We start from the raw sequence: 27115 nt of genomic DNA on the forward strand, positions 1-27115 counted from the left end.
AACTTTCAGCAAAGAATGTTAAAGTTGCTACATATACAACTTACGGCAGTAGATCAAGGGAAGAAATGATAGAATTCAGGACTTTGTCAATGACCCTTCTCAGGTTCTCATTGGATGCCTCCAGTTTATTTCTCACTTCTGGGTATGTCAGAGCTTGTTCTGTGGTCACATCATAAGGCAGATTGCTGAAAACACAACAAGGGCTTTCAATTCATGGAGCTTAGGTACAAGCATTTGTATCCTTGCCAAGTGGATTCAAGCTTTGTATAGTGAACTGGATTTTGCCCACTGACTCCAATGATAAAATGTTAGCTAAGTGAGGGGAGGTCTCCCATGCCCAGATGGTACCCTCGGCCACCAGTAGAGCATGGGGATTACAGGCTATCCCTCTGAGATCTTCTGGCAAAATAAGTGGCATACTGAGGTAACAAAGACCCAGTTAACTTTCTCTTTCCTTTAAAAATAAATTATCAAAAGCAGTGTGTTCTTTACAGAAAAAAATTGCATATATACAAACAAGAAAAAAATACCAACTCGTAGGCAACCACTTTTCATATCTTAGTCCATAGTTTTCTGGGTCCTCTATGCATGTGTGTATATGGGCCTCACACCCACATAAGCATAATATAGTTTGTGTACACACACATTCCATGCGGATACTACATGTGCGTGTAAATGCTTACACATTTCTTTGTTTAAACTGCAACTGAACTGAAAACCACATCATGAACATTTTTCCATGCCAATAAATATATTTGTATACCATGATTCTAAATAGTTACTTACTACCCCATTATGTGTTATACAAACATTTATTTAACAAATCACCCAAAGTTAAATATTTTGACTTTCCCCAACTTTTGCTATTACAAACAGTGTGCGAAAACCACCCATGAAATTCTCTATGCATATCTTAATGATTTTACAAGGTATCTTTTTGCAGGAAATAAAAAGCTGGGATTGCTTAGATCTACAAACCACCACCTAGAACAAGACAATCCCACCGGGCTTGTTGATGCTCACACGTTAAAGTTACTCACTTAGTAAGTGTAAAAAAGTGTGTATTGTCCGGCGAAGAGAAAGTGTGTCCCATTTCTAGGTCTCGATTTAGAAACGCACAAAAAATAACCAAGGGAGAGAATTATAGAAGTTGTGGCCTTGGGGATCAACTGGTACTGAGATGTGACAATATTGTGTATTATCAAGATGAGCAAGAATCGGGGGTGGCTGGATGGCTCAGCTGGTTAGAGTGCAAGCTCTCACCAACAGGGTTGCCAGGTTTAATTCCCACATGGGCTGGTGGGCTGCGCCCTCCACAACTAGATTGAAGACAAGGAGCTGCTGCTGAGCTGCCAGGGGGGCAGCTGGATGGCTCAGCTGGTTAGAGCGTGAGCTCTCAACACCAGGGTTGCCAGTTCAACTCTCGCATTGGATGGTGGGCTGTGTCACCTGTAAGTAAAGATTGAAAAATGGCAACTGGACTTGGAGTTGAACTGCGCCCTGGAGAAACACACTGTTCCCCAATATTCCTCCATAAAATTTATTACAAAAAAAAACCCCACAAAAAACAAACAAAAAATGGTGAGCAAGAGTCCAAAAATGTGACAGGCATGATATGTTAAAGGGAGGGAACATCTTGGATTGAAAACAGACGTTGTACAGTAATTTTTTTCTTTTAACAGTGCTTAACAGAGTTTAAGAACATATAAATACACATGTAAAAATGATCATAAAACATGACTGAAAACCAACACCTTCCTGGTTTTGTTACCTGGCTTCTCCAGTCTGTGTTTCCAGTTGGTTCACCCAAGCCTTGTACACATCTACAGGGTTTGTATTGATGATCAGGGACTTGTCATCGATGATCTCTCTCACGACTGGAGCCAGGAGCTGGCGCAGCGTGTTCTGTCCACGGGCCCCTCTGTTGAAGCTGACGACCATCTTGATGACTGTAGGATTTCCAGTAACAATGTCCTGTACTTGGTCCACCTTCGACCTACAAAAAGCCCAAACCAAAACAAAGTGGTTTGTCTCTATGGATAGAGTTTTAAACAGTATATATTCTCTCTGGCAAGGAAGGGCTTTGTGGGGCTATATTTTCCTCCATGGAAAATCAAAGACAGTGTGATCTAAAAGGAAGCTATCATTGGTAACATGAGTGTTTCTTATTTGAGAAATTTAAGGATTTAAAAATGAGTTCTCAGCCTTAATTTCAATCTAGAAGGCAGGAATGAACTGAAAATGGACCAAGACTAATAATACTGGGTGCCACTGTACAAGTGTTGTGCCCTCTCTAGTTAACTAAATTTCAAAAATAACTTTCTTGATTGAATGAACTATCTCCACTGCTTCAAGTACCATTCAAATTCTATGCAAGGTGGCTTCTCGCTACATCACATGGGGGAGAAAGGTCTTCTTGAGTTCCTTTTGCCAACTCCTGTCTCTTCCCTTTCACCTCTGTGAAACCTCTCACCCTCCTCCCACTTGACCACTTTTTCTGTTTCCACCTGCTTTCCCTTTAGGGTCTGAGAGGGCCACATTCTCGCCCTTACCTAATTCCATTTGTTTCTTTTGCTGTCTCCTCTTCCCGCATTTTAATTGTCTTCTTTCACTTTCTACATGCTCTCCCCTCAGACCTCATTCACACACACAACTTCAATTACTGTCTCTCTGGAACTGATCTCAATGTCTAATCCCCATCTCCTTCAAGAACTAGTCCTGAATTTCCAGTTTCCGACTGGACATTTTCACCCAGCTGTTCTACTTAGTGTGTTAAAAATCCTAACTATCTTTTTCCTTCTTACTTCCCCATTTCTCTGACCTGTGTCACTCCAATTCATCCTGTTCACATACAGCCAGCGGATCAATCTTCTAAAAACCTAACGTGGTCATGTCAGTATATCCTTAAAAGCCTTCACAGCTTTCCGGAAAGTAAAAAGCCTCAGCACTCGGGCCTGGCCTCAGGTCTTCCATGATCTGGCCCAAACTATCTTTCCAGCTTCATTTCCTGGTAGTCACTAATTAAGTCAGATCTTGGTGAAACTAATCTATTTTTCTTGTACCTTGGCCCATGCTATTTCTATCACCGTTGTGCTTTATTTCCCTTTTCCATTTCTTCTTATAAAACTGTAGACATTCTTCAAGGTTTTGGGCCAACTAACTCCTCTTCCTTAAAATCTTTATCAATTTATCCAATTGGAACTTTTCTTTCCTTCCCTCTGATGTTACACTGTGTATCATTTATTTACCTCTTACCTTATTCCATTGCACAGCATTACTATTTCTTATGAATCCCACTTCTCATGCTGGCTTATAGACACGCTGAGGGCAGAGGTGCCTGGCTAATATGCTTCAGACCACTAGGAACTAGCATAGCTTCAGGTATCAAGAAGTCAGGAAGGCAGTTCAGGTTCACTAGTTGGGTAAGGGCATTTCTCATGTATTTTTTTCTGGCTCAGCTCCCTACACATGTTTTGTTTGTTTGTTTGTTTTTTGTTTTATTAACTGAGTAAGAAAATAAATTAGCAAAAATAAGCTTAAGTTCCAGTAAGAAAGGAAGACTCTTTAGCAGAGATCCTTATTTTCATTTCACCCATTTATGGCGTTATTACTCACAGAATTTTTACTAAGTTAAAATTTCTCACTGACTTTCAAAAAGTTCTTGATTTTCAGCTGTTGTATGGTTGCAAAACCAAAAGTTAGTTTAGCACTAGAAAAGGTATCACTGGTGGGAGAAAACTTTCCTGAATATATCTATAATGACAGAGAAATTTCTCAAGAAATTTGACATATTTTAATAGTATAAATGACTTATAAGAATCAATTTAAATTATTTTAGTAAAACAGAGATAGCCACTACTAACAAAAGGTATTCATTGGTATTTTTACATATACGAAAGGTTGGACTATTCAGTTTACGAACTTTCCACTGTGTAAGTGCATGGTGGAAAGTTTGCGAACTTAATTGTCCTTTTCATATATTTGCATACGTACTTTATTTCTTCCTCCAGAGCAGTTTTAAAAAGCTTGAGGAGTAGATATTCTTCTCGTTGATTAGAAGCATAATTGTATATTGTGAAAATAACAGTATCCATAAATTTAGTAGACTTGTTCTGCGGCATCTGAAAAATCAGCTTAGCGAGGTATGAAGGATTGGTCTACAATGAAAGAGGAAAGAAAAAAACCCAAAAAAACCCCACAAAACTATATGTTAATATATTATTAAATCAGGAGTATCCAGTTCCCTGCTCTTCAATGACTTAATATGTATACAGCAAATAGAAGAGTATCTGGCACAAAGTAAGACTTTAAAAGGTATCAGCTAATATTAATACTATACTATAAGCGGTTATATTAGAAAGTTACAATAGCATTTAAATTATATACTATGTGATGTATACTTAATAAAATATAATTGTATTATATACACTGTCCACTGTTAACCATTTTGAGCCACATATTAACATTTATTGTAGAGATACAGAAGAGAGAGGTGGTAGCCAATAGAATCTGGTATCCGAAGAGACTGGCAGGCATGGACCAAAGGCTCAGCTAAATATACTGTCCTGGAAGGACTGATAAATAAATGAAGGAAACACATCTCATATTCTGAGACTAGAAAGCAAAAGAAAAGAATATGTTTCCATGTGGCGACAGTGGGATGGCCATGACATTTTACAAGGAGTAAGAATGTAGGGGGGAGGTAGGGAGGCTAAAGAGAGAGGTGAAGGTCAGGATAGCTGATGGGTGAAATGCCAGAAGAAACTGACAAGAAAAAGAAAAAGACAACTTAAAAATTGACAAGAATTTTTTAAAAACCTGAAATTTCAGGGGCCCAGAGGGCCTAGCTGAGTGAGGGTGGAGTCTATGACACCTGTCTTCACAATGATATGTTTTTTCTCTAGTAGCTACAGCAACCAGATGGAGGTTAGCAGAGAAAAAACAGTATTTAGGTTATAGAGAAATTAATTTTATACTCCCACTCTTCATCTTTGTTCTGATGAGAAAAGAAAATTTTCCATACATTGAAACTAATATTCATTTAATATACAGTCGGCTCTCTGTATCCTCGGGTCCACATTCATGGATTCAACCAACCACAGATCAAAAATATTCAGAAAGAAAAATGTTGTTACTGACATGTACTACGCAGTCAGGCCTACGACGGCTGCATCTATTATTCTGAACGTGTACAGACTTCTTTTCTTGTCATTATTCCCTAAACACTATAGTACAACAACTATTTACAATGCATTAGGTATTAAAAGTAATCTAGAGATAAAGTGTACAGGAGGAGGTGCATAGTTTATATGCAAATATTATCCCATTTTATGTAGGGGACTTGAGCATCTGTGAATTGCGGTGTCCTTGGGGGTCCTGGAACCAATCCCCCATGGACACCAAAGGACAACTCTACTCAAGTAGTTTGGCTTTAGTTTTTGAAAGAAAATCCAAATTCTAATTTACTCTACTACTTCAACTTACTTTCAAGCTTGTAACAGATTGGTTGAAATTTTACGAATCAGCAGCTTAGGACAACTTTTTCTTTATAGCTCTGTAGTGATTCTTTTCCCACACTAAGCATGTGGGGTTATCAGAAAGGAAACTTACTCTAAAGCTCAAGAAGCCCACACCTCATTCTTCTCAGATGATCTAAAAACATTAAATTTAGGCTCATACCGAAGAGACAAACCCAAAACAAAACCTATACGAATTGATTGGTTACTTTGGCCAAGAATTCTTGCCAAGGCATAATCCAAAGGCCAAAAGGAATCCAGACGATTCTCTATTCTATAGTTTCTTCAGTGATCTTGGGCTAATGTCTCCAAAGGGGAGAGAAGAAAAGGTGAAGAAAAATACGTGATTACGAGAGACACTTCACTTGGTACAACAGAACGGCCGTGTCCTGGGACTATCAGTTTTTGGTTTGGGAAATGAAACTTGGTGGAATTATTCTAAACATGCTCCTGTGCTTTTTTTCTCCTTTCCATTAATGAGCCTCTACTTACATAACAGGGTAAACAATATAAGTCTTAGGCCAATGACTAAATTTTCACTTTCCTTATGACACACATTCTGTCAAAGAAGCTTCATACACTTGGAAGTTCACAGATGTCAAAAATGATAAATAACTAAGATCAAATTTCCAACTGGTGGGTAACGATTAATCTATTTTAGGCAGACAAAAAAAAAATCCTTCCCTGCCTAGTGTGAGGCCCCTTTCATTCTGGAAAGGTTGCAGTTGTCAAGCAATTTTTCCTTTTATGCTGCCACATTGTGGCCCTCTGTGGCACTACACCTGTCTTCCAATCTGTTATTCCAAATAGAGAATTCTCAACTCTACCAAACTGACAACTCTTCTCTCAGTGAGGCTAGACACACCTCATTTACGATTTGGCTAACATGTTCTCTGCACACCTAATGCCAGTGACATCCTCCAGCACAGACTCAAATGTCACCACCACCAGCAGTGGCCCCACACATAGGGACACCTGACTTTCAAGGAAGAAGTGCTGATCCACCTCTGTTGGGAAAGTTTTCCTACTGAAGAGGACTTTGTTTATGTCTATCCCTGTCACGTACTCAGTTTCCTTTAGGACTGTGGTAGGCTGGATAAGGTAAATCATTGGTCAAACAAAACAGTAACTGGTCCACCAGAGTGCAACCATAGCTAATTCTCACCTGCATTCTGGAAGCAATGGAAAATTACTGCTCATTTAGACCAGAATAATGCTAGGGAAATAATGAAATATAAAAGATACCCTATGACCCTAATCCAAACCCTCTGGCTCTTTCCATAAAAGAAGGGCAAACTGGTTCTGTTAAACTTTTGTTTTTCACATAGTTAATTTTTTTCAAGGTTGATAGTACCTGCTTATGTTACTAGATTTATACCATTTCTACAGATAACTGTGGTATGATATAGTTAGGAAGACCATGGGCTCTGAAGTACCATTTACTGGCTGTGTCTCAGTTTTCTGATATGTAATACAACAATAAGAGTAATAATTATTTTCTGATGGCTCCCAGGGTTATAGTAAGAATTAAATGAGATACTGTAAATGTAAAGAACCTAGAATAGCACTCGGTACTTATCAGGTGCTCAAAATATGTAAGCTATAGTAGTTTTCGCATGGGGATAGATCCTTTGTAAACCACAAACATTGAACGTGACAATTTATCCAACACTCACAGCAAAACAAATTGTTCTCACCTGTAAAAGATAAAACAGCTGCTGATATGTTTCTAGTGTTTTTCTCCTCTCCTTACTCAGACTTTTGATTCCCTGGTTGTCGCTGTTATTTAGTATTTCTCCACCTTTTTTCTTATTCAGCTTCGTTCTGTGTGAAATTACATCCTGGAAAAAATTTTTATGAAATTACTACTTTTTACTCCGGTATTCTTTACCTCCTTCCTTATGTACACCCTGAAACACGCATAGTTGGGAAGAGTAATTTTACACATTTCCCTTATGAAGAAACAAAGGAATAGAGATTACTAAACAAATTAAGGAAATCCAGCTTGCAGGTGAATTTGGCTTTTGTAATATTCATTCTCCAAAGTTGTACTTATTTGCTCTTAATTTGTAATATAGGCACCAAGACAATTAAATAAGAATAGTCTTTTCAACAGATGATGTGGTACAACTGGATAGCCACATTCAAAAGAAAGAAGTCAGATTCCTCTCTCATATCATAAGCAAAAACTAACTCAAAAGAGATCAAATAACTAACATGTAAGAGCTAAAACTATAAAACTCTTGAAAGAAAACCTAGGTATAAATCTTTGTTACCCTGGATTAGGCAATGATTTCTTAGATATGACACCAAAAGTACTAGTGGCAAAAGAAAAAAATAAATTGGACTTCATAAAAACTAAAACCTTTGTGCTTCAAAGGACACTATCAATAAAGTAAAAAGACAACCCACAGAACAGGAGAAAATATTTGCAAATCATGTATCGAATAAGGGAATTGTATGTACAATATATAAAGAACTCTTAAATCTCAAAAATAAAAAGACAACCCAGTCAAAAATGGGACAACCCAGTCAAAAAGGATGTGAACAGACATTTTTGCAAAGAAGATCTACCAATGGTTAATAAGCTCATGAAGCTCAATATTAATAGCTATTAGGGGAATGCAAGTCAATAATACAATGTGTTACCACTTCATACTAATTAGGATGGTTATAATAAAAAAGACAATAATAAATGTTCTTGAGGTTGTGGAGAAATTGGAAACTTCATGCTGGGGAGGAATGCAAAATGGCACAGCCACTTAGAAAAACATTTTGGCAGTTCCTCAAAAGTGAAACACAGAGTTACCATACGACCTAGTAATTCCACTCTTAGGTGTATATCCAAGAGAACTGAAAACATATGTGGACATGAAAATGTGTACATGAATGCTCATTGCAGAATTATTCATAATAGCCAAAAAGAGGAAACAACTCAAATGTCCACCAATTGATGAATGGATAAACAAAATGTGATATATCCATACAATGGAATATTATTAGTAAATAATAATAATGAGAAATGAAGTATTGATTCATGCTACAACATAGGTGAACTTTAAAAAACTATGCTAAGTGAAACAGCTGTTCACAACAGACCACATACAATGTGATTCCACTAATATGAAACATCCAGAACAGGTGAATCTATATACAGACAGAAAGTAGACTAATGGTTGCCGTGGCTGGGGGATGGGGAATAGGTAGTGACTATTAATGAATAGGGGTGTTCTTTCATTTCTTGAACAGAAATATTATTCACATGCTATACAATTCATCCTTTTAAAGTGTACGATTCAGTGTTTAGTATATTCATAAAGTTTTGCAACCACCACCACATCTAATTCCAGAACATTTGCTTTGGGGTTTATCTGTTGGGTGATAAAAATGTTCTATAATTAGATAGAAATGATGGTTGCACAACTTTAAACAATGCTGAATTGTACATTTTAAAAGAGTGAATTATATCTCATTAATTTATAAAAGCACTTGCAAAAATATGTAATATAGAAAATTGATAGGAGGGAAAGAAATCCTCTAAATATTTAACAAAAGTAAGTTCTCTCCCCACCTCCTCCAATCACATTCCTTTAACCATTTACAGGGAAGCTTGGAAATATGTGGCTGGAAACCTCAGGTTGTGTCTTCCTGAGGAGCTTAAAGGGTCATGAACAAGAGTAGGTCCTTTAGATAAGAATCTACCAAACATTTTTACAAAGACCCACAGTAAAAAAATACATTTTACATCTTTAATTGGTAAACACACACACACACACACACACACACACACACACACACACACACACACTACTGATTCTTAGTATTGGGACATACTCTGATATTTTCAATTTGCTTTTATGCTATTCCATTTTTAAATATTGCCGATGACACACTACACTGATTTCATGACCCACTAACGGCACATGACTCACATGAAAGTCACTGCTCTAGAATGCCTCCTCTGCCACTTAACCTTGGGTCACTGTCCCACAGAGTAGGTGGCAAGAAAGATGTTTTTCTTAAAATGACTTCCGTCTGCTTCCCTGTGCTCTTAGCCCTACTCCTACCTGAGGACTCTCTTGGCAGTCAGCATCAGGATGCACTCGGGACCTTTCAGACACGGCGGTGCTTTGCTGTGCACGCACTGCTGCCCGTGCAGCATCCCTGTTGCCAGTAGAGACCTGGAGTCATTCTGACAACCGTGCCTGCCCCCACTTCCAATTGCCTCGGGATGAGAACCACTGTCAGCTCTAAATCTGCTTGGTATCTCTCAGCACCCCATTCTCCATAACCAGTGTTAGTCCACAGGCGGAAAAAGTCCCTTGGAGCTCTGAGGTAAGATAGTTCTGTGTGGTTACATCCATTGCCTTCCAGGTCTATGATTTCCTTCTTCCTCATTCTCAGCTGAGAGAGAGCCAACCCTGACTTAACCATTTACTTTTGTCCCCCTAATTGCTTATATGGGAAAAGAGGGGGATTTGATTTGCATGTCCATGAAAATTTTAAAAAGGCAACACTTCCCTCCTTATTTCACAAATATATAAAATACATTACGATGAAGAGAGGTAGCATAGTTACCAGCAAATGAAAGTTAAGGGGAAGTCTATGCAGGCGGCTGCTGGATATCCATCCTTAGCTATCAGAGGTCCTAAGACATTGCTAGACTAACTCTGGCTTACAGTTCCACTTAACCCAGGTTTCCCCTCTTCAAGTAACTGCTGATGTGTACATCATGCAATTCCCTCAAATACATGTAACACATTGATTATCTTGATTTTGAATAGATGGTAGGAAAAAATCTTGGTACTTATAACCCCCTCCCAATTACTTTCAATGGAAACAGGCGACTTTTCGTTTGTTTTGTTCCAGACTTCATCTTAAGAATAATGGTTCTTGACATATAGAGAAGAGAAAAGAGGGTGGGGGTGGTAAGCAAGCTCTGGGGCAGAACTAAATTCCTTTCCATTAGAAATAGATTTGGTGAAGACAGGACAGGAAGCATATGCCCACATCTCAGTGTTGCCCTAAGTGCCACCATATTTTCCCTTCCCCTGATAACAGGATATCTGCATGTAGGTAATATGCGATAATATAAACATTTTTGCAGAAGGTGTGAACTAGTACAAAGGATGTGGACTTTGGAGTCATAAAAACATGGCTGTCTATCCTCCAAGGTCAAATTTGCCTTTCGGTACCATCTTGTACCTCAGTCACCAGCAGTTCAATGAATTCCAGCCAAGCGAACTTGAACACTGCAAGTTCTCTCATGCCTGGTACCTTTCAGCACATACTGTTTCCAATACTAAGAATGCTATTCCTATGCCCTAAGACGAGTTTTTTAATTTTCAAGACTCTAAAATAGCTTATTCTTCACACTTTATTTGCCATTAGAATAAATTTTCCATTTCCTTCATTGTATTTGTCTCAACTTGTAATTTTGTATTTATGTGCTTATATTTTAATTACCTGTATCCCTCACTAGAATATGAGTTCCATAAGAGAACCCACTATGATTTTATTATATCAGTGCTGATGGTTGCCTAGCCTACAGTAGGCATTCAATCAATATTTGTTTGAAAAAAAAACGAAACATGGGTGTCTGCAAAACATGATTAGCTTTGTGACTTTGTACTGGTTACACTCTACGGCCCACTTTCCTAAATCTGAAAAATGGGCTTAATAATAGCAATCTTACTGAGCTGCTGTGAAGACTAAAACAATCTATGTATTTAGCACTTTTTCCAGTGAAGAAAACAAGGCTCAGAGAGGTTAAGAAACGTGCCCAAGGAAACATGCTAATAATATAAGCAGTGAAGTGGTAAAATCAAGCAATAAAATAAATCTCAATCCTGGGTTTCAGGTAGCCCTGGTTTGCAAGTCTGCACTCAGATGATAGGAACATCACACTCATCAATGGGAATTTCAGGGATTCAAGATGACTTTTAGTGTCTATTTAGGTTTTCCTGCAAGCTAGTTGCAATCTACACCTTTCTTCATCCCTATGCCTCTAAGAAACTTCTGCTTCAGTTGCTTTGTCTCCGCCATCTCTATACCGTTCCTTTTGCCTAAAACTAATGTTAACCACTTCACTCACCCTGACTTTCTGAGATTTGTAGGCGGAATGTAAATTTTGAAAGAATTGTAAAATGCATGGTTTACTAGAGAGATCTAGAGTTACTTCATAAGAACTAATCTACTTCCCTTTAAAGTCTTTTTTCTCACTAAATACATGCGCAGTGGGGAAAAAAAAGGACAAAGAAGATAAGTTTAATTCTATCACCCAAAGGAAAAATCACTTAACTTTTGTTCTTCTGGCTTTTTAAAAGTATATGTTAATATATATACTTAGGACAATAAATGAAATTGTAGTTTTAGGTACTATTTTCTTCCCAATTAATTGTGAACCTTTCCCCCTGCCCTTAAATGTTCTTCAAAAGCACTTTTACGGGCTGCATAACATACATATTAAATTAATTCGATTGTCCTCTGTTGTTTTTGTGTTGGGTTGTTTTCACTACTTTAAATAAAGCTTCAGCTGCATAATTGTTATCATCAAACTTAAAATGCTACTATTAATAATAAGACTGACTATATTTTTAATAATCATTGGTTTAACTTCTAATAAGTGTTTGATACTTAGGGTTTGAAAAGGTAAGTTGAAAAATTAACTTTGTTTCACAAAAATGTTACCAATTAAGAATACGTCTTAAAAGAGTCTTACATTCATGAAGATCTGAAACTCTGCCATGATTGTATTTCCACAAGCTACATATTATTTATAGTATTTAAGGTTTTGCAACTAAGCCTTTATTTTGAAAGGCAAGGCATTTCCTGTTGACAACTTTATGGGAATTGAGTAAAACAGGAGTCTAAGGCTATAAAAAGCATTCCCTGACAGACCTTCTGGAACATATTATACTTTAAAAGTTCTCACATGTGTCAAATCATACAAACTTTTTTTTTTTTTTTTTAAAGAATAAAGTACTGTTACTTTTCTGGATAAAATAATGAAAACAGAGTTAAATAAGGAACATTTAAGTTGTAGTTTTATTCCTTAATATTTAGGAAAAAAAGGTCATTGTTCTATATTACAAATTGTTCTAGTTTCTTTATTTTCTCTTCAACTATTTCACTGTCATTTGTGCGGGGGCTGAAGACAAGAGTGGGGCATTCACATGTCTACTTATCTGGTAGCATCCCATGGCTGTTCATCTCCTAGTTTTCCAGAACTATGGGTTCAGTTGCTGGCAGTTGGCTCTCCACCTCTGACCCACTGTAGCTTTCTGAGAGCTTCCGCCTTGACCTACCAGTTTTCTGAAAAACTGATGTGGCATCGAAGCAGAGACATGGAAAGAGGCCTTACCCTACAAGTCTCCTTTTCTTGATTAAAATTAAACTTTTTACATGGTCTTACGGAGCTCTGATATTGTCAAGTTGCACACAAATCCAAATCTGCAGCACCATTTATTTAGAGACTGTTATTGGGGCAGTTCTATTCTGGAGGGGGCATTTCGGAAACGCGTAGGGGTTATTATTATTTTTTACCATCTTAATGACTGGAAGGCACTACTGGCTTCTAGTGAGTGTTGGGTTAGGGATGACAGATGCTCTGCTGTCCTGAGTAAATAATTGTCCCACATCCTGAATGGCTGGAGTTTTGAATGTCCTGCTGGTCATTCATTCATGCAGATAAAAATTCCCTGTGCAATTAGTTAAGCCTAGAATCGAATTGTTTTACATATAAACACAACACATATCCTCCACAATTTTAATATCCAATTAATTTTCTGGAATTCTGCAATAAATTTTCTGCAATTCTGCAGTCTGCAAAGACTGCAATTCTGTGTAAACTGGGGGCATGGGTGGAGCCACGCGTTGCGTATTCTGAACTTCACAAAGAGTTTTCCAGCATTTTGGAAAATGAAATCACCAACAGTTCTACCACTCTCCCAGGTGAGTCTCTGCAGCTCTCTCCACCTGTGTTTATTCTGGGAAGAGGTCCCAGCGTCTGTCAACGTTATCACATCTAATGGCATCTGGCCCGTATATTTTCATTTTGAAATATGTGTTTTTATTATAAATTACTTTCTATTTCTCTTTTATGTTTACATAAAGGACTTAGTCTTGTTATTAAGGTACATATGGAAGTAGGTGTTATTTCATATAAATTTCATTTCCTAATGGTAAAGAAGCCTTACAAAACGTTATAAAGGGGGGGATACAGAATTTTGCAATCTGAGAACCTCTACTTTGTAATAAAAATGGTAAATGAACTTTGGATCACTGATTCCAGATTCCAATGAGCTTAGCTGGACCAAAGCGCTGTGCACAAATATACCTGCATCTTCCCTCTTCTGGGAGCCAACAGTCCCACGAGCCCTACTGACCTCGAGTGTGATCCTGTTCTTCACCAGAAGCCCAATCTTGATGTCCATCAGGTTCAGGTCTTTCTCTAGCTGTTGATTGCCCCTGATCTTCGTCACCACTTCTCCCCTTAATCGTGCAACCTCTAGCTCCTCCTGGAAATCCAAGTCACTTTGGTCCAATAGGTGCACAAATTTGCGGATTACTGTTAACGGTGGGTTTTCGGAACCAACTGCAGGGAAAGAAACAGGCATGCTTTAATTAGGCACTTTTGGAATTATTATCAATAGGAAAGAAACCAGGTCTTCAAATAAAGCATTACCAGAAAAATACAGCAATGGAAGCACTTGGTTTTTGGAGTGAATCATTCTGCCCCATGTCCAATCTGGACAAGGAAACTGATCATGTAAATAAATGTCTGGCCTCACTATTTTCTAGTTATCTAACACTCATTTATCAGCCCTCTCTCACACTGTTTCCAGGACATAGGCACTGGGAAGACAATTCTATCTATCCGAGCCTTACTGATGAGGAACCTGGGAAAGAATGTTAATGCTTAAGTTACCTCGGCTCAGAGAGCCTGTGGCTGAGCCAGATAAGAGATGCATATTCTCACTGCAGGAAGCAGAAAGTGGTTTCTCTTGGCCCAAAGGACCTTCGGGAAGGAGCAGGAACTAGGTGAAAAATGAATTAGGAAAGGTCGATGAAGGGAGAGTTGGCCAAACAGGAGCCAATGGAATCACAAGCGAATACATATTCTACTTGGCAGAAATAAAAAAGTTTAGAAATTGAAATTTGGTCCTTGTTCTTTTTGCATGGACCAAGGGGAGGCACTCATAAACTAGGCGATGACCCTCTGTTGTCGAGAGGGGCATCTATACAAATTCTGAAGGGGCTTTCCCTTAGTGCCTTGAACATGAATTATGCTTTAATTCCCTGGCACTCTGACTTTTGAAAAAGTGTATATTTTTAAAAGTGTCTAATGAGATCTACTCTGGGTAAATTGAAATAATAAACTGTCCAGACCTTCAATGATGACTGATTAGACAGAGCGATACAAGGATGACTTGAAGGTAACCCCATTGTGGTTACCTCAATACCCATCCTCTCCTTTACATCTAAGGCCCTGGTCAGTCTTCCTTTTCCTTTCAGCTTGGTTCTGTGGTGTTTCGACACTCAAAAAAATAAAAAAAGTTCCACCAACAACATAAACAATTAATAACATGTACCAGTATGAACCACCAAATCTAGAGTCATCTGTGTTAGTAGTTTGCTATTTCTTTTTGTTTTTTTTTAATGTCAGACGGGTAATGTGCCAATGTCGTAACACGATTTGAGACAGGCACATCTCACACCAGAGTGTGAACATGCAATCATCACACTTATGAACTACAAAAGGATAGTTTGCTATTTCTGATGGTCTTTTTTGGAGAAGTTACCTTGGATCCTGGGACTCTTTGTTTCCCGGTCACTGAAACATATGTGAATTTATTTTCTTCCCATTTCTGGCATGATGTTGCTGATGACATGACCTTTTCAGAAAAAGCCTGAGTGCTGCACCAGAGTTCATTTGTGTAGCTAAATTGAGAGAAGATGGGCCATCTCATTTGTGTCTAAAGTTCTCTCTCCCTGCTCCTAGGGACTGTGTATCTTTTTATGTTTTAATAGGCCAGTTAGAAACAAATTAGTGTTTTAGCTTTACTAATTGTTATGGCTCAAATTCAGTATTTTCTCTATCAACAGTAGGCTTTTTGGCATCTTCATACCACTGTGTGGCATTTTAATTTCAGGAAATCATATAACTTCACAGTCGTCAGCACTCACAAGTGGCCATGTTACAGTTCTAGCAATTTCCAAGCTTAAATACATTCAATGGCTTTCCAGAAGGAACGGGTGAAAATGGTGGATGATTGACTAAGAAAAGTGATCTTTTTTCAGATTAAAAAAACAAAAGCCTTACTTTTTTGAAGATGCTGAATTGAGAAATGACAATTTACATTTTAGTTACCATGAAATCACCCTATTTGCCAAAGTCCAGAGAAGCTTAGGTGTAATTCATTCACTAATATAGTTTCTATTTACTTTGTAGGCTTTTAACATAAAAATCACCTAGATTTTTAAATTGGAATTTCTTTTGTTTTTGTAATTAAAAAAAGTAAGTAAATGAAAAGCATCACTATAAGCACCCATGAAAACATATTACCTATAATGAAATGAAAATCAGCCAGTGTTCATTTGGAACATTTATTCTTAAATTGCCTTCCATGTGCAAAAGCAATAGCAAACCTCTTTTAGTGTGTAAGGGCTCAGAAAACAAACCCCTGACTCAGACTTCTAGTAAAAAACTTAAAGCCATCTACCATTTGAGAGACGAATCTTATTAATTCAAAGTGAAGTATTGCACCGAAAATAACAGTTGACCTATCCTTACTCAGCTTGCATACTAACTCCTGTAATTTAGCAGAATGAGGTATTATCCAGTGGATTCTGCACGCTAGAGACAGAACCAGGCCTCTAAGCTTCCCACAGCTTTTCCTTAACAAGTACCAGCGAAGATTTTCTTGAGTCATGTGTTTCACCCCATAATTCAGATAGACTTTGAACAATAAAGTATGTTGTCTAAAGTATTTACTAGGCACTATGCTAGGACAATTATTAGTTTTCTACTTTCTCCAAAAAATAAAAATAAAAATAAAAATAAAAAACAAGGCAGAGTTAGAGACAATATAATGACCATTTTCATTACTGAGCTACTCAAATAGTGACTTTTTTTACTCTCTCAAAGCTATTTTTGAACAACCTAAATAAAATATTTAAAAAATTTGGGCAGTACTAATACTTTTACCAGCAAGCTCTTCTCAATGCAATCTGGGTGGGATATACTTTTTTTTTTTTTTTTTTTTTTTTTTTAGCTGACTTTTTAAATTTTTTATTTCAAGTTTACTGGGGTGACAATGGTTAGTAAAATTACATAGGTTTCAAGTGTACAATTCTGTAATACATCATCTATATATCGCATTGTGTGTTCACCATCCAGAGTCAGTTCCTAACCTATCATACGTTCTTGTGATAATTAGAATGTTAAAAATTCAGCATGTAAAGAATGACTGTCAGTATGTAACAAACAATAAAAAACATTGCAGAGTTGGGACTGTAAAGAGACGGTACAAAATGTGATTGTTACTCCTGGGTGATTTGTATTTTATTTTGCTGTTTCAAACTTTCTACAAATGGCTTATACTCTTCTAAGAAAAAATACTTTAAAAACCACAGCTACTGTGAAAAGTCCAGAATGAAATCACAGGAAGATGTTTGTAGTTATCTTTGGGAGATGAGACTACCTGTTTTTTCCTTATTTCCAGAACTTCTTACATGAATGTTTTATTCTTAAAATGAGGGGGGACAAATCATAGGCCAGCTGATACATTAAATAGTTCAAATGTAAGGTTATCTTCTGGCTAACTCTTTTGCATTAGATTCAGAATTCTAGCTCAAATTTAACATGAACTATCAGACTTTATGCCTATGCCATTCTTTTTGAAGAAATTATATCCAATCCACTTCTTCCACTTATAATAGGAAAGGCCTTTTCTGTCATTACATGTTCCTTTGTGCTGCTGCTCAGAACCTTGAGCCTGGGATGGTCAAAATCTACTGGAAACTATGGGCATCCTATCCTGGAGCAGTCAGTCTCTGAAGGGACTAAGAGGGAAATAATTTGTCCTTGCCTGGTTTATAAGGGATCCATACTTTGTTTCAGAATACTCCCACTTACCCAATGTTTTGTAGTCATCTCTAGCTTTGTTTGCTCTCAGTAGAGACTGGATTTTCACAATTTCATTTTTCTGCAAAAGAATGAACAGTCATGATCTTCCGGAGTCCCATCTATGCCACTATTTCAGAATTTTGAACTATTTAAGAACTGGCAGTATTAAGAAGTGGTGTATGTAATGTTTTTTTTTTCCACTTTCTTTGAAGACAGGGTCAGATAAGCTTAGCTAAAAGTATAAACAAGATTGTATGGGGACTGGTTAAATAAAGAACTCTAAAAAAGGAAAAGAATTTTTCCACCAAACTTAAGATGATCCAATCTATATTCACATAATCTCTTGCTTAAAGATCCTGAAAAAAATTCCTCCTGCAGGCTTCCATTTAAGTTAATTGGTTAGCAAGTAATGTTGGAAAATTCTCCTTTAAAATCTTTTCTCTTTGGTAGTCGTTTCCTCTCATCCATTTTTTCTGTCCTGTCCTTACTGGTTGAAGTCTCTCTGTGAACACGAGTTCTGAATAAAAAAATGTAAGCCTCCGAATATTATCACATTGCATTCTAAGACCTATTTTTTCCCTCCTGGTATTCATTTTCACCATTTAATAAGAATCATGCAACGCTAACATCTAACAAAGCATTCATTTAGTTCATTCTCAGGCCGGATAAAAATCCACAGGCGCATCTCTTACATGATCACTGAAATACTGTAGTCGTGAAAGGTAATTCTTCCGTGCTGTTACCATCCGGAACCAGGACTGAATCTAAAAGTAAGTAGAGAAATAAAGGCAATTAACGAACAACTTTGATATCTTTTTATGTATTTTTCTAAAAGTATTAATATTTGATTTGATAAAAAAAAGTAAAAATTAGCAGTTTGCCAAATAATAAACATCTAAAGCCTAATCTTCATCTACTTCTTTCCTTGCTTTTTCTCTTAAGGGGCTCAACCCATGTTACACTTTATGGTGGAGAAGGTAATGTAGCATTGTACTATTTTGCTTTAATCCCAATAAATAAAATCCAAGCGGGAAAGACATTTTCCTGAAAGTCGCAATGGGTCTAGCCATCAAATTATACTAAATACAGGGTTTCTTCCAACATCCCTTCAATGCATCCAATATACTTTACGTCTTTACAGAAAAACATCCAGAGGTTTCACGAGGTACCAACTGTGACCAACAGTTTTCTGAGAGAACAGACGTGTGTTCTATGGTGAGCACAGGACAGCACTAAGGAGCTAATGTATCAACACAGCGGATCTAGACCACCTCACTCTCTGTCTTCACAGTTTAAAAGGTCTTTTAAACTAATCTGATTCCATTCTCTCTCTACCCCACTATTCTGACCCCCACCTGGATTTCCAAGTTGTCTACAAGTTCACTTCTGTACAGTCCTTTGGTTTTCAGCTGAGAGAGTGCACATCACAGAGCCTTTTCTTTCTCTAAGCTCAAAGCAATCAGCTTGGGTGGAAAACTGGGTTCGACTGGCTCACAACTCAAATTCAGGTCCTAACTTTTACATTTGCCTTACAATTAAGGTTCCGTACTGCTAAGTATGAGCACTCTAAGTATTATTCGTGAACATCGTAAGAGGAACATGAAGTAAAGCTGGGTTTCCCCCAGACTTTAAGTAATCAATTTGGACTTTCTAGAGCAAGAGCATTTACTGGTTACTAAGCACTTTCACCTTTGATTCTCATAACCACATAAAGGATCTGAGCCAGTTATAGTTTTTAATGGACTTGCTTGCAGATGATCAGCTAAGGGAGTAGGGGAGGTGGGATTGAAACCCAGGACTTGCTTCTGATTTCAAGGCTCACCCCTAGTCTTTCCATAGTCTGTTTTCCAAAAGTAAAACTAAAACGAAGGGAAAAGTTTCAATCAAGCACTTGGTAAGGCGGGAATGGATATTTACCTTCACAATAGAAGGAATGTGATCAATGAATGTTTGTCGCCTGTTGATATATGCCATCCGTTGTTTATGTCCCTTCCAAAAAGCCTGTGGAAAATAGTAAGTTACAGAATTAATTATGTGCAACAAGTTTTTCAGTTTATTTTGGAAAGTGCAAGAACAGAGGCTATCTCAAGAGACACTGAGCTGGAATGCTGTCAGGAGCCCTCCCCCACAAATCTCATCTGACACTATCTCTGGGGGTGGACGTTAAACTGAGCAGAGCATGAGGTCACATCTGAGACTTGTCCCAAGCTTGGGAAAACAAAGTTACCAGATAGAAGCCCAAATTCCCGATCAAAAGCTTAATTTTACCAAGGCACTGGATAAAAAGAGAAACAATAAAGTGGAATTGCCCCAAAACATACAGGTTAACTGGGTGCTAGTATTATTTGGTAACAACATAACATGCTTCAAAATAATAACTATTAAATATCTTAACTCTGACAAGTGGCCCTTTGTGGCCTAGACTGGAAAGGAAGATGCTTTACTAACTTGTGACTCACGATCCCTGAAAATAGGAGTGCTGTGATTGAACATTAATTATTTTATCCATTTCTATAGTAAGTTTAATCATGCTCCATCAATATAGCTTTACTAGGTTATCATCCATCATTAAAGATAATTTTTACAAGAAATATTTACAAAAACTGGACACAAACTAGGATCTTTAGGAGGATTAAATCCATAACTGTTATAAGTTTATTGCAGTTCATTTATGAGTAGCTTTTTTTTGATATCTTTGTAAGTCACCCCAATTCACTGATTTTGGTTTTCAAATTAGAAATGAAATACAAGTTTCTTGTTAAAAAGGACAAATACAAAAATTATATTATTTTTATAAATTTCTTTTCATGTTTGCATGTATCAACCTACCTCCTCCTTTTAAAAATGTATGTGGAATTTTATTATCATTTAAAAAAATAATATCTTTTTTTATAATAATTCAAAACAAAATAGGATGGAATAAAAGTGATCATCTGAGCACCGCCCCAGACTTCCCCTCTCAGTGCAAATCCCTGGCAATGACAAGTATGCTTTTTATGAAGAACTTTTAATTCTGAAATAATTACAGACTCACAAAGCTGCAAAAATAACACATTTGAGTTCTATGAATCATGTGAGTCCCTTTACCAGCTACTCTCAATAGTAACATCTTATAAATATGCTTTTCAAGCAATCCACAATAGTGCTAGAAAATGAGAAGGCACTGGATCAAAAACTATGAGGGATCCTGGAAGAGAGAAGGCAGTTGGAATTGGATTGAAAGAGGGAACCACAGAACAAAATTCTACAAAAACGTGGGAATATCTTACAAAAAACGGATGGTTCTAAGCTTGAGTGAGCCTTGGGCAGCAGTCAGAATAATTCTGTGAAACCTGTAACCTTATCCACTTGCCAATCAGTGAACAAAAAAGCATAGGTGGAGGAGTGGGACTTGGGAAAAGTACAAAAGAGTATAGAGCTTTTTGAAGAGAATTTCGCAATATGAAATTTAAAGTTATTTAGCCTTTTACCTAGTGTTTCTAATTTTCAATATATCTAGCCTAAGGAAACACAGGTAACTGTGCAGTAAAGCTATATATAAGAATTTTTGTTGCATTGTTCGTAAAAAACAAATATGTATATAGAGCAGAATGTTTACAAGTAGGAGAACAGTTAGATAAATCGTGATTGCATTTAGACCAAGGGATGTTATGTAATAGTTGCGTAGAATGAGGTAGAGTCACATATATTGACTGTGGGAATGTTCTGTATTTTGTGGAATAGGAAGATCTCCACTAAGATACACTAAGAGAAAGAGGAAATTATAGCTTACTGTACATCCTATGATACAGCAGGTTGACAAAAAAAAACAACCCATAAAACAATGCATATTTCTATGCAAACAATTTGTACTCAAAGCCTAGAAGACGATCTATGAGGATATACAGCAAACAGAGAGAAAGGTCATAAAGTAAAATGTGCCTATGCACCGATCCTGACTTCAACTCAGCTACTCATCAAAGGGGTGTCTAATTTTTTGCTACGTAGCCTTGAAGCAGGCAAAACATAAATGCATACATATATACTTTATTGTTGTACACAAAAGATAAACATATAAATACGTGTATGTGTTTACGCATCCTTTATTTTTGACAACATGGGATCCAATCTTAAGGTTTGCTTTTTCCCCCCTCTAAATTAAATATAGCATTGATATTAAATATAGCATATAAATTAAATATAACATTGATAAAAAAACCTCAGATACTCCCAATGAATTTTAGTGGCCATACAGTAGTCTGTAGTATAGATTTACTATGACTTTATTCCTCTGCTGGTGTGCATTAAATTGTCATCATTTTTTTCTTTTGCAGTAAACAACTTTGCACACACCTCATTATGTATTTTGTACACATTTCCATCAAGATAGATCAATAGATACAGGATAACTGGGTCAATCAATGATTGACATTTAAAATTAGTATTTACTGTCAAATTGCTCTCCAAAGACTGTGTGAGTAATACCCCTTTTCCAAGGGTCTCACTGAACTGGCAAACAGAAGACTGATGATATCCAACTGACTGATGAAAACTGCTGTCTCATTTTCATCTCCAGCAAGGTGTAGAAAACTTACCTTCCTTCATATATCTTTGCTCTCTTTATAATACAATTGTTTTAAATATTTCCTCTATATACATGTAGAACTATATTGAACAGTGTTATAATTTTTGCTTCAACTGTCAAACATAATTTTAAAAATTCAAGAAGAAAAGGGAAATGTAATTACCCATATTTTTACTCTTTTGGTTGTTCTTTTTTCCTTCCTGGTGTTCCAAAATGCCTTCACTTATTTCCTTTTTTGTTTAGAGAACTTCCTTAGATATTCTTATAGGGCAGGTATGCTAGCGATAAGTTCTCTTAGTTTTCCTTCATCTGTGAATATCTTGATTACCCTTCATTCCCAAAGGATATTTTTGCTGGATAAAGAATTCTATGTTGACAGCTCTTTCCTTTTAGCACCTGAAAAATGTTGTGCTTCTTTCTCCTGGTCGCCATAGGTTCTTATAAAAAAAATCTGTCATGAGAACTGTTTTCCCCCTACAGATAAGCTGCCATTTCTATCTCATTGCTTTTGAGATTTTTTTCTCTGTCTTTTGTTTTCAGAAGTTTGACTGTGATGCATCTGTGTGTGCATTTCTTTGAGTTTATCCTGATTGTGGTTTGTGCAGCTTTTTGAATCTGTGGTTTTATGTGCTTTGCTACACTTTGGAACTTTTCAGTCATTATTTCTTCAAGTACTTTTTCAATACTGCTCATTTCTCTTCCCTCTGGGGACTTTGATGACACAAATGTTAAATCTTTTGTTAGAATCTCACAGATAGCCCTGGAGCTCTGTTCATTCTTTTTTCAATTTTTTTCTCTGGTTTTCAGGTCTGGTGATTTCTTTCATTCTATCCTCTAATTCACCAGTTCAGTCCTGTGTTCCCTTTATTTTGCTGTTGAGTCCACCCATTGAGTTTTTGACAACTGTCATTCTATCTTTCAGTTCTAAAATTTCTGTTTGGTTTTTATTTATATTTTGTTTCTTTGTAGATTATAGAATAAAAAAAAAATCAGAAGTGTGAAAAAACAGTTATAATTCAAGAGGGCCACCTGAAAACCTATTAAAACTTCCAGATGACTAGTTACAAAATGAATATATAAACTTGATAAATTTTCTTTATGTCAAAAATAAACTATATAATAGAATGAAGATACATTCACAATACCAAAAAAATTAAATAGCATAGAATAAACTTAATAAGAAATATGAAGGAATAAAATACTAATACTATACTGTAGGACAGATTAATAAATGGAGAGATATATTGGTGTCTGAACTGGAAAATTCATTATTGCAAAGATACAAATCTCCTCACATAAACTAAAAGTTCAATGCAATCATAACAGAAAATTCAGAATGGGTTCAGAACTTTATCAAATTCCTTTGGCCTAGCTATTGAAATGAGCACATGGTTTTTCTCCTTTAAGCTATTATGGTGATAAAGAATTATGCAGGAAAATAAATTATCTGAGGGTTTAAAACTGGAGCAAGCTTGACAGTGCTTCTCAAACTTTAATGTGTATACAAAATCATTTGAGGATCTTAAAAATGCAGATTAGGACTCAGTAGATCTGGGTGGGGCTCCAGGGCGATGACAGTGCCTGTGTATGTTCCATACTTTGAGTAACAAAGATCTAAACAAAGCCAAAGAAGTTTTAATTGATCATTGATTTAGAAAAAGCCACCATGGGATCTGTCAGTGTGGCATTTCTGAGACACGGGAGAAACTGCTCTCTGATGCTACCAACAATTGCAGGTCACTGGATTCCATGGCAACCTAACCAATAACATATTTGTTGCAATGAGTCTCAAGGGTGGTTCATATGTATTTGTGGGTAACACTATTCAAAAGCACAGAAATGCAAATAAATGTTATACATCCTATTTCTTCGTCAAAATTGAAAGGCAAATAAGATATTGGGGTTAGCACAAGTTCTCATTCTACTTTTCTGGAATTATCTCACGGAACATTATTAATCTCCATTAGCTCAGATTCACAAACACTCTGGATAGGTAATCTGTCATAACAGATGATATAATATTGAAGCATTCTTGCACTGGTGGAATAAGCACACATGTCTACTCTGTACTTTTAATGTATTAGATTCAATGCTTACCAACAGTATTTTCCTTGAGATTTCATTTTGTATTTAATCTCTTTGCTGATTATGTAGATTTTTCTGGAATCCTTCTATATTTATGAATATTTTATTATTACCTCTCTAAACCAAGGCAACTTGGCTGGGTATAGAATTTTGGGTCTATAGAAGCAGAATTACATGCCTCTTATTTGTCAAAATTCTATAGTTTTCTTTTTCAGTTTGTAAGTTTTGGTTCCATTGGGACTGGCTTTTCTTATTCTGTGCTAACAGAACTCCTACGCAAGGCCACGAGATCGCAGGCTCTTTTACATAGAGGCTGTTTATTAAAAACAATTATGGGTATAAAGCTGGGAGGAAGGAGCTGTTGATAAAAATGCAGAAGGAGACAAAATTCTCAACCACAAAGCCAATTAGAAGCAGTTTTTTAAAGACAAATAGAGACAGGAGGCATTTACAAAAATACCAGTCTTCTCTTGACTGGCATGAAAACTTGTGGGAAAATTTATAATAGTCATCTTTGTTTTGTTTTACTATTACCATAAATACATTTTCTGTGTAATGCATCTGTAACAAAGGAGGCTTTCAAAATAACTAGCCCTCAGGGTTTACTCCTTTGTTTTACAGATTATAATTGTTAATCTCTAGAAAATCTGGTCTGCTAAAATTGGTTGCTCTTGCTTGTTAATTGGGCACCCAGGACAGTAATATCCAAATTACCAACTCCATGTTTTGGAGCACAAATTCTTGTGTGATCTCTCTGTTAGCCAAGAAAGCCCTAAACGGTTATCTCTTTCCCCTCTCATCTTAAAGGTAAAAATCCAGCAATCTACAAAGTCGTCAGTTACAGTAAAAGAATGTCGTGAAGTTCTGTCACATCCTCTTCCTTGGAGCCTGCAGACTCTGCCACTACTGCTCCTGGTACTGTGAAGTTGCTTCAGATAAACTTGTTTCTTTTTCTTTGCCTGGATGCTGTGGCATTCTTTGATCTGAAGTTCAATGATTTGATAATTCCCAGGGTTAAGTTTTGATGTTTGTCACTATTCTTCGCCCCCGCCCCCCGAAAAAAAGTGGCATTCCAGCTTTCTTCAGTTCAAGAAAAAACAAAATTGTAAGCTATCTATTTTTCCCTGACTGGGTTTTTCTGATCCCTTTCTGTGCCACACCAACAATCTGCGTTGGCTCCCCATTATCTGTCTCCATCATCTCGAGCACCTCATCATTTCTAACACTTATTGAGCACTTACGAGCTACATACTTGGCAAAGTCTGTTATGTGAATTTCTCATTTAATCCTCACAACCCTACAATAACATGGGTATTATCATTTGCAGATGACAAAATGTATTTTAAATCATCTATTCTTTTCCTCAGCCTTTTGTGTTATTTTTCTCAAGTTCTCTACGTGTGTCAGTTATTTTTAGTGTCAGTTCTGCATTCTGCAGTTATAAGTTTATTTATATTCAATGCTGTTACTATTTCTCTTTCTCTCTTTAGCTATTGAGAGATAGCTATCTTAATGTGCTGTCTTGTTTCACTAAGTCTATGTCTTATTAAATTTCTTGAAAGCATAAAGCAGTTTCAGTATAAAAATTTATTTTGTCTCCTAAAATAAGAGCATCCCTAAATGTTTACTTCATTTGTTATTTTACAACTTATATTCATTTTTCTTTTTTTTTGAGATATTTTTTCTGGTTCGTTCTTAAATGTAGGCAATTTTACCAGAGCCTTCTTTCTGTTCAATAATATTGTGGCTATTTTTCTCTCACTGCTCTCAAGATTCCCTCAAATTCTCTCTTCAGTGAGAGAGAATGACATTTTACCAATAGAGGGAAAATGATATGAATGACAGTGGATTTCTCATCAGATACCTTAGAGGCAAGAAGGAAGTGGCACAATATTTTTCAAGTGCTGGAAAACAAGAACTGTCAACTCACAATCCAGCAGAATTTGTCATCAGCAGACTTACCTGAAAATAATGTTCTCTAAACAAAGTAAATGATAAAGGAAGGAGTTCTGGAACATCAGGAAGGAAGGAAAAAAAACAGTAAGCAAATATATTGATAAACGCAATAGAGGTTCCTTTTCCTTTTGGGTTTTCTAAACTATGTTTGACTGTTGAAACAAAAATTATAAAATTGTGTGATATGGTTCTAAATGAATATATAGAAAACATATAATACAATTATAAAGAAGGGAGGAGTAATGGGATATAAAGGAAGTTAATATTTCTGCACTCAAATTGATAAAATGATGACACCAGAATATTGTTGTTATATTATATACAGTATACATGACCTATATATCTATCTGTCTGTCTGTCTGTCTCTCTATCACAATACCTACAACAACCACTAAGAAATATACACTCAAAACACTGTAACTAAATTGGAGTATAATTTTAAAAATGTTTAAATCCAGTAACTCACAGGAATGCAGGAAAAAAGAAAACAGAAAAAAAAAAAAGCCAGAACAATAATGCATACATTAGAAAAGGGGAAAAGTTTCAAATCATTAATCTCAGGTCCCACCTCAAGAACCAGAAAAACAAGAGCAAAATAAACCCAAAGCAAACAGATGGAAAAAAAGCATAAAAATAAGAGGAGAAATCAATGACATTGAAAAGAACGAAATAAGGACTATCAATTAAACAAAGATGTAGTTTTACGAAAAGATCTATAAAATTGGCAAACCACTTGCAAGAGTGACAAAGACAAAAAGAAGACATGAGAGTGAAATCATAAGCAATCTTACCCATGAATAGGAAAACAAATATTTTAAATAAAACATTACTAAAGTATCATATATAGTCTATGTACTTCTAGGT

At 36.5% G+C, this 27115-nt stretch overlaps 1 protein-coding gene and 1 non-coding gene across 3 annotated transcripts in view; both read right to left on the reverse strand.

The window, feature by feature from the left end:
• Positions 1–27115, reverse strand: part of IQGAP2 (IQ motif containing GTPase activating protein 2) — a 267396-nt gene that overhangs the window by 29917 nt on the left and 210364 nt on the right. For both annotated transcript variants that reach the window (XM_074328812.1, XM_019728145.2), the window contains exons 18-25: positions 19564–19647; positions 18339–18410; positions 17656–17725; positions 13904–14112; positions 7214–7357; positions 3994–4157; positions 1772–1996; positions 45–185 (exon numbers count right to left, since the gene is read on the reverse strand). In XM_074328812.1, the coding sequence (XP_074184913.1) occupies positions 45–185; positions 1772–1996; positions 3994–4157; positions 7214–7357; positions 13904–14112; positions 17656–17725; positions 18339–18410; positions 19564–19647 (1109 nt within the window). The remainder of the gene's footprint in view (positions 1–44; positions 186–1771; positions 1997–3993; positions 4158–7213; positions 7358–13903; positions 14113–17655; positions 17726–18338; positions 18411–19563; positions 19648–27115) is intronic.
• Positions 15178–15281, reverse strand: LOC141570947 (small nucleolar RNA U13). Its single transcript, XR_012495386.1, has one exon. It is a non-coding gene; the product is annotated as a small nucleolar RNA U13 (small nucleolar RNA).

This window comes from Rhinolophus sinicus, linkage group LG03 (assembly GCF_036562045.2).
Source record: "Rhinolophus sinicus isolate RSC01 linkage group LG03, ASM3656204v1, whole genome shotgun sequence".
NCBI lineage: Eukaryota > Metazoa > Chordata > Mammalia > Chiroptera > Rhinolophidae > Rhinolophus > Rhinolophus sinicus.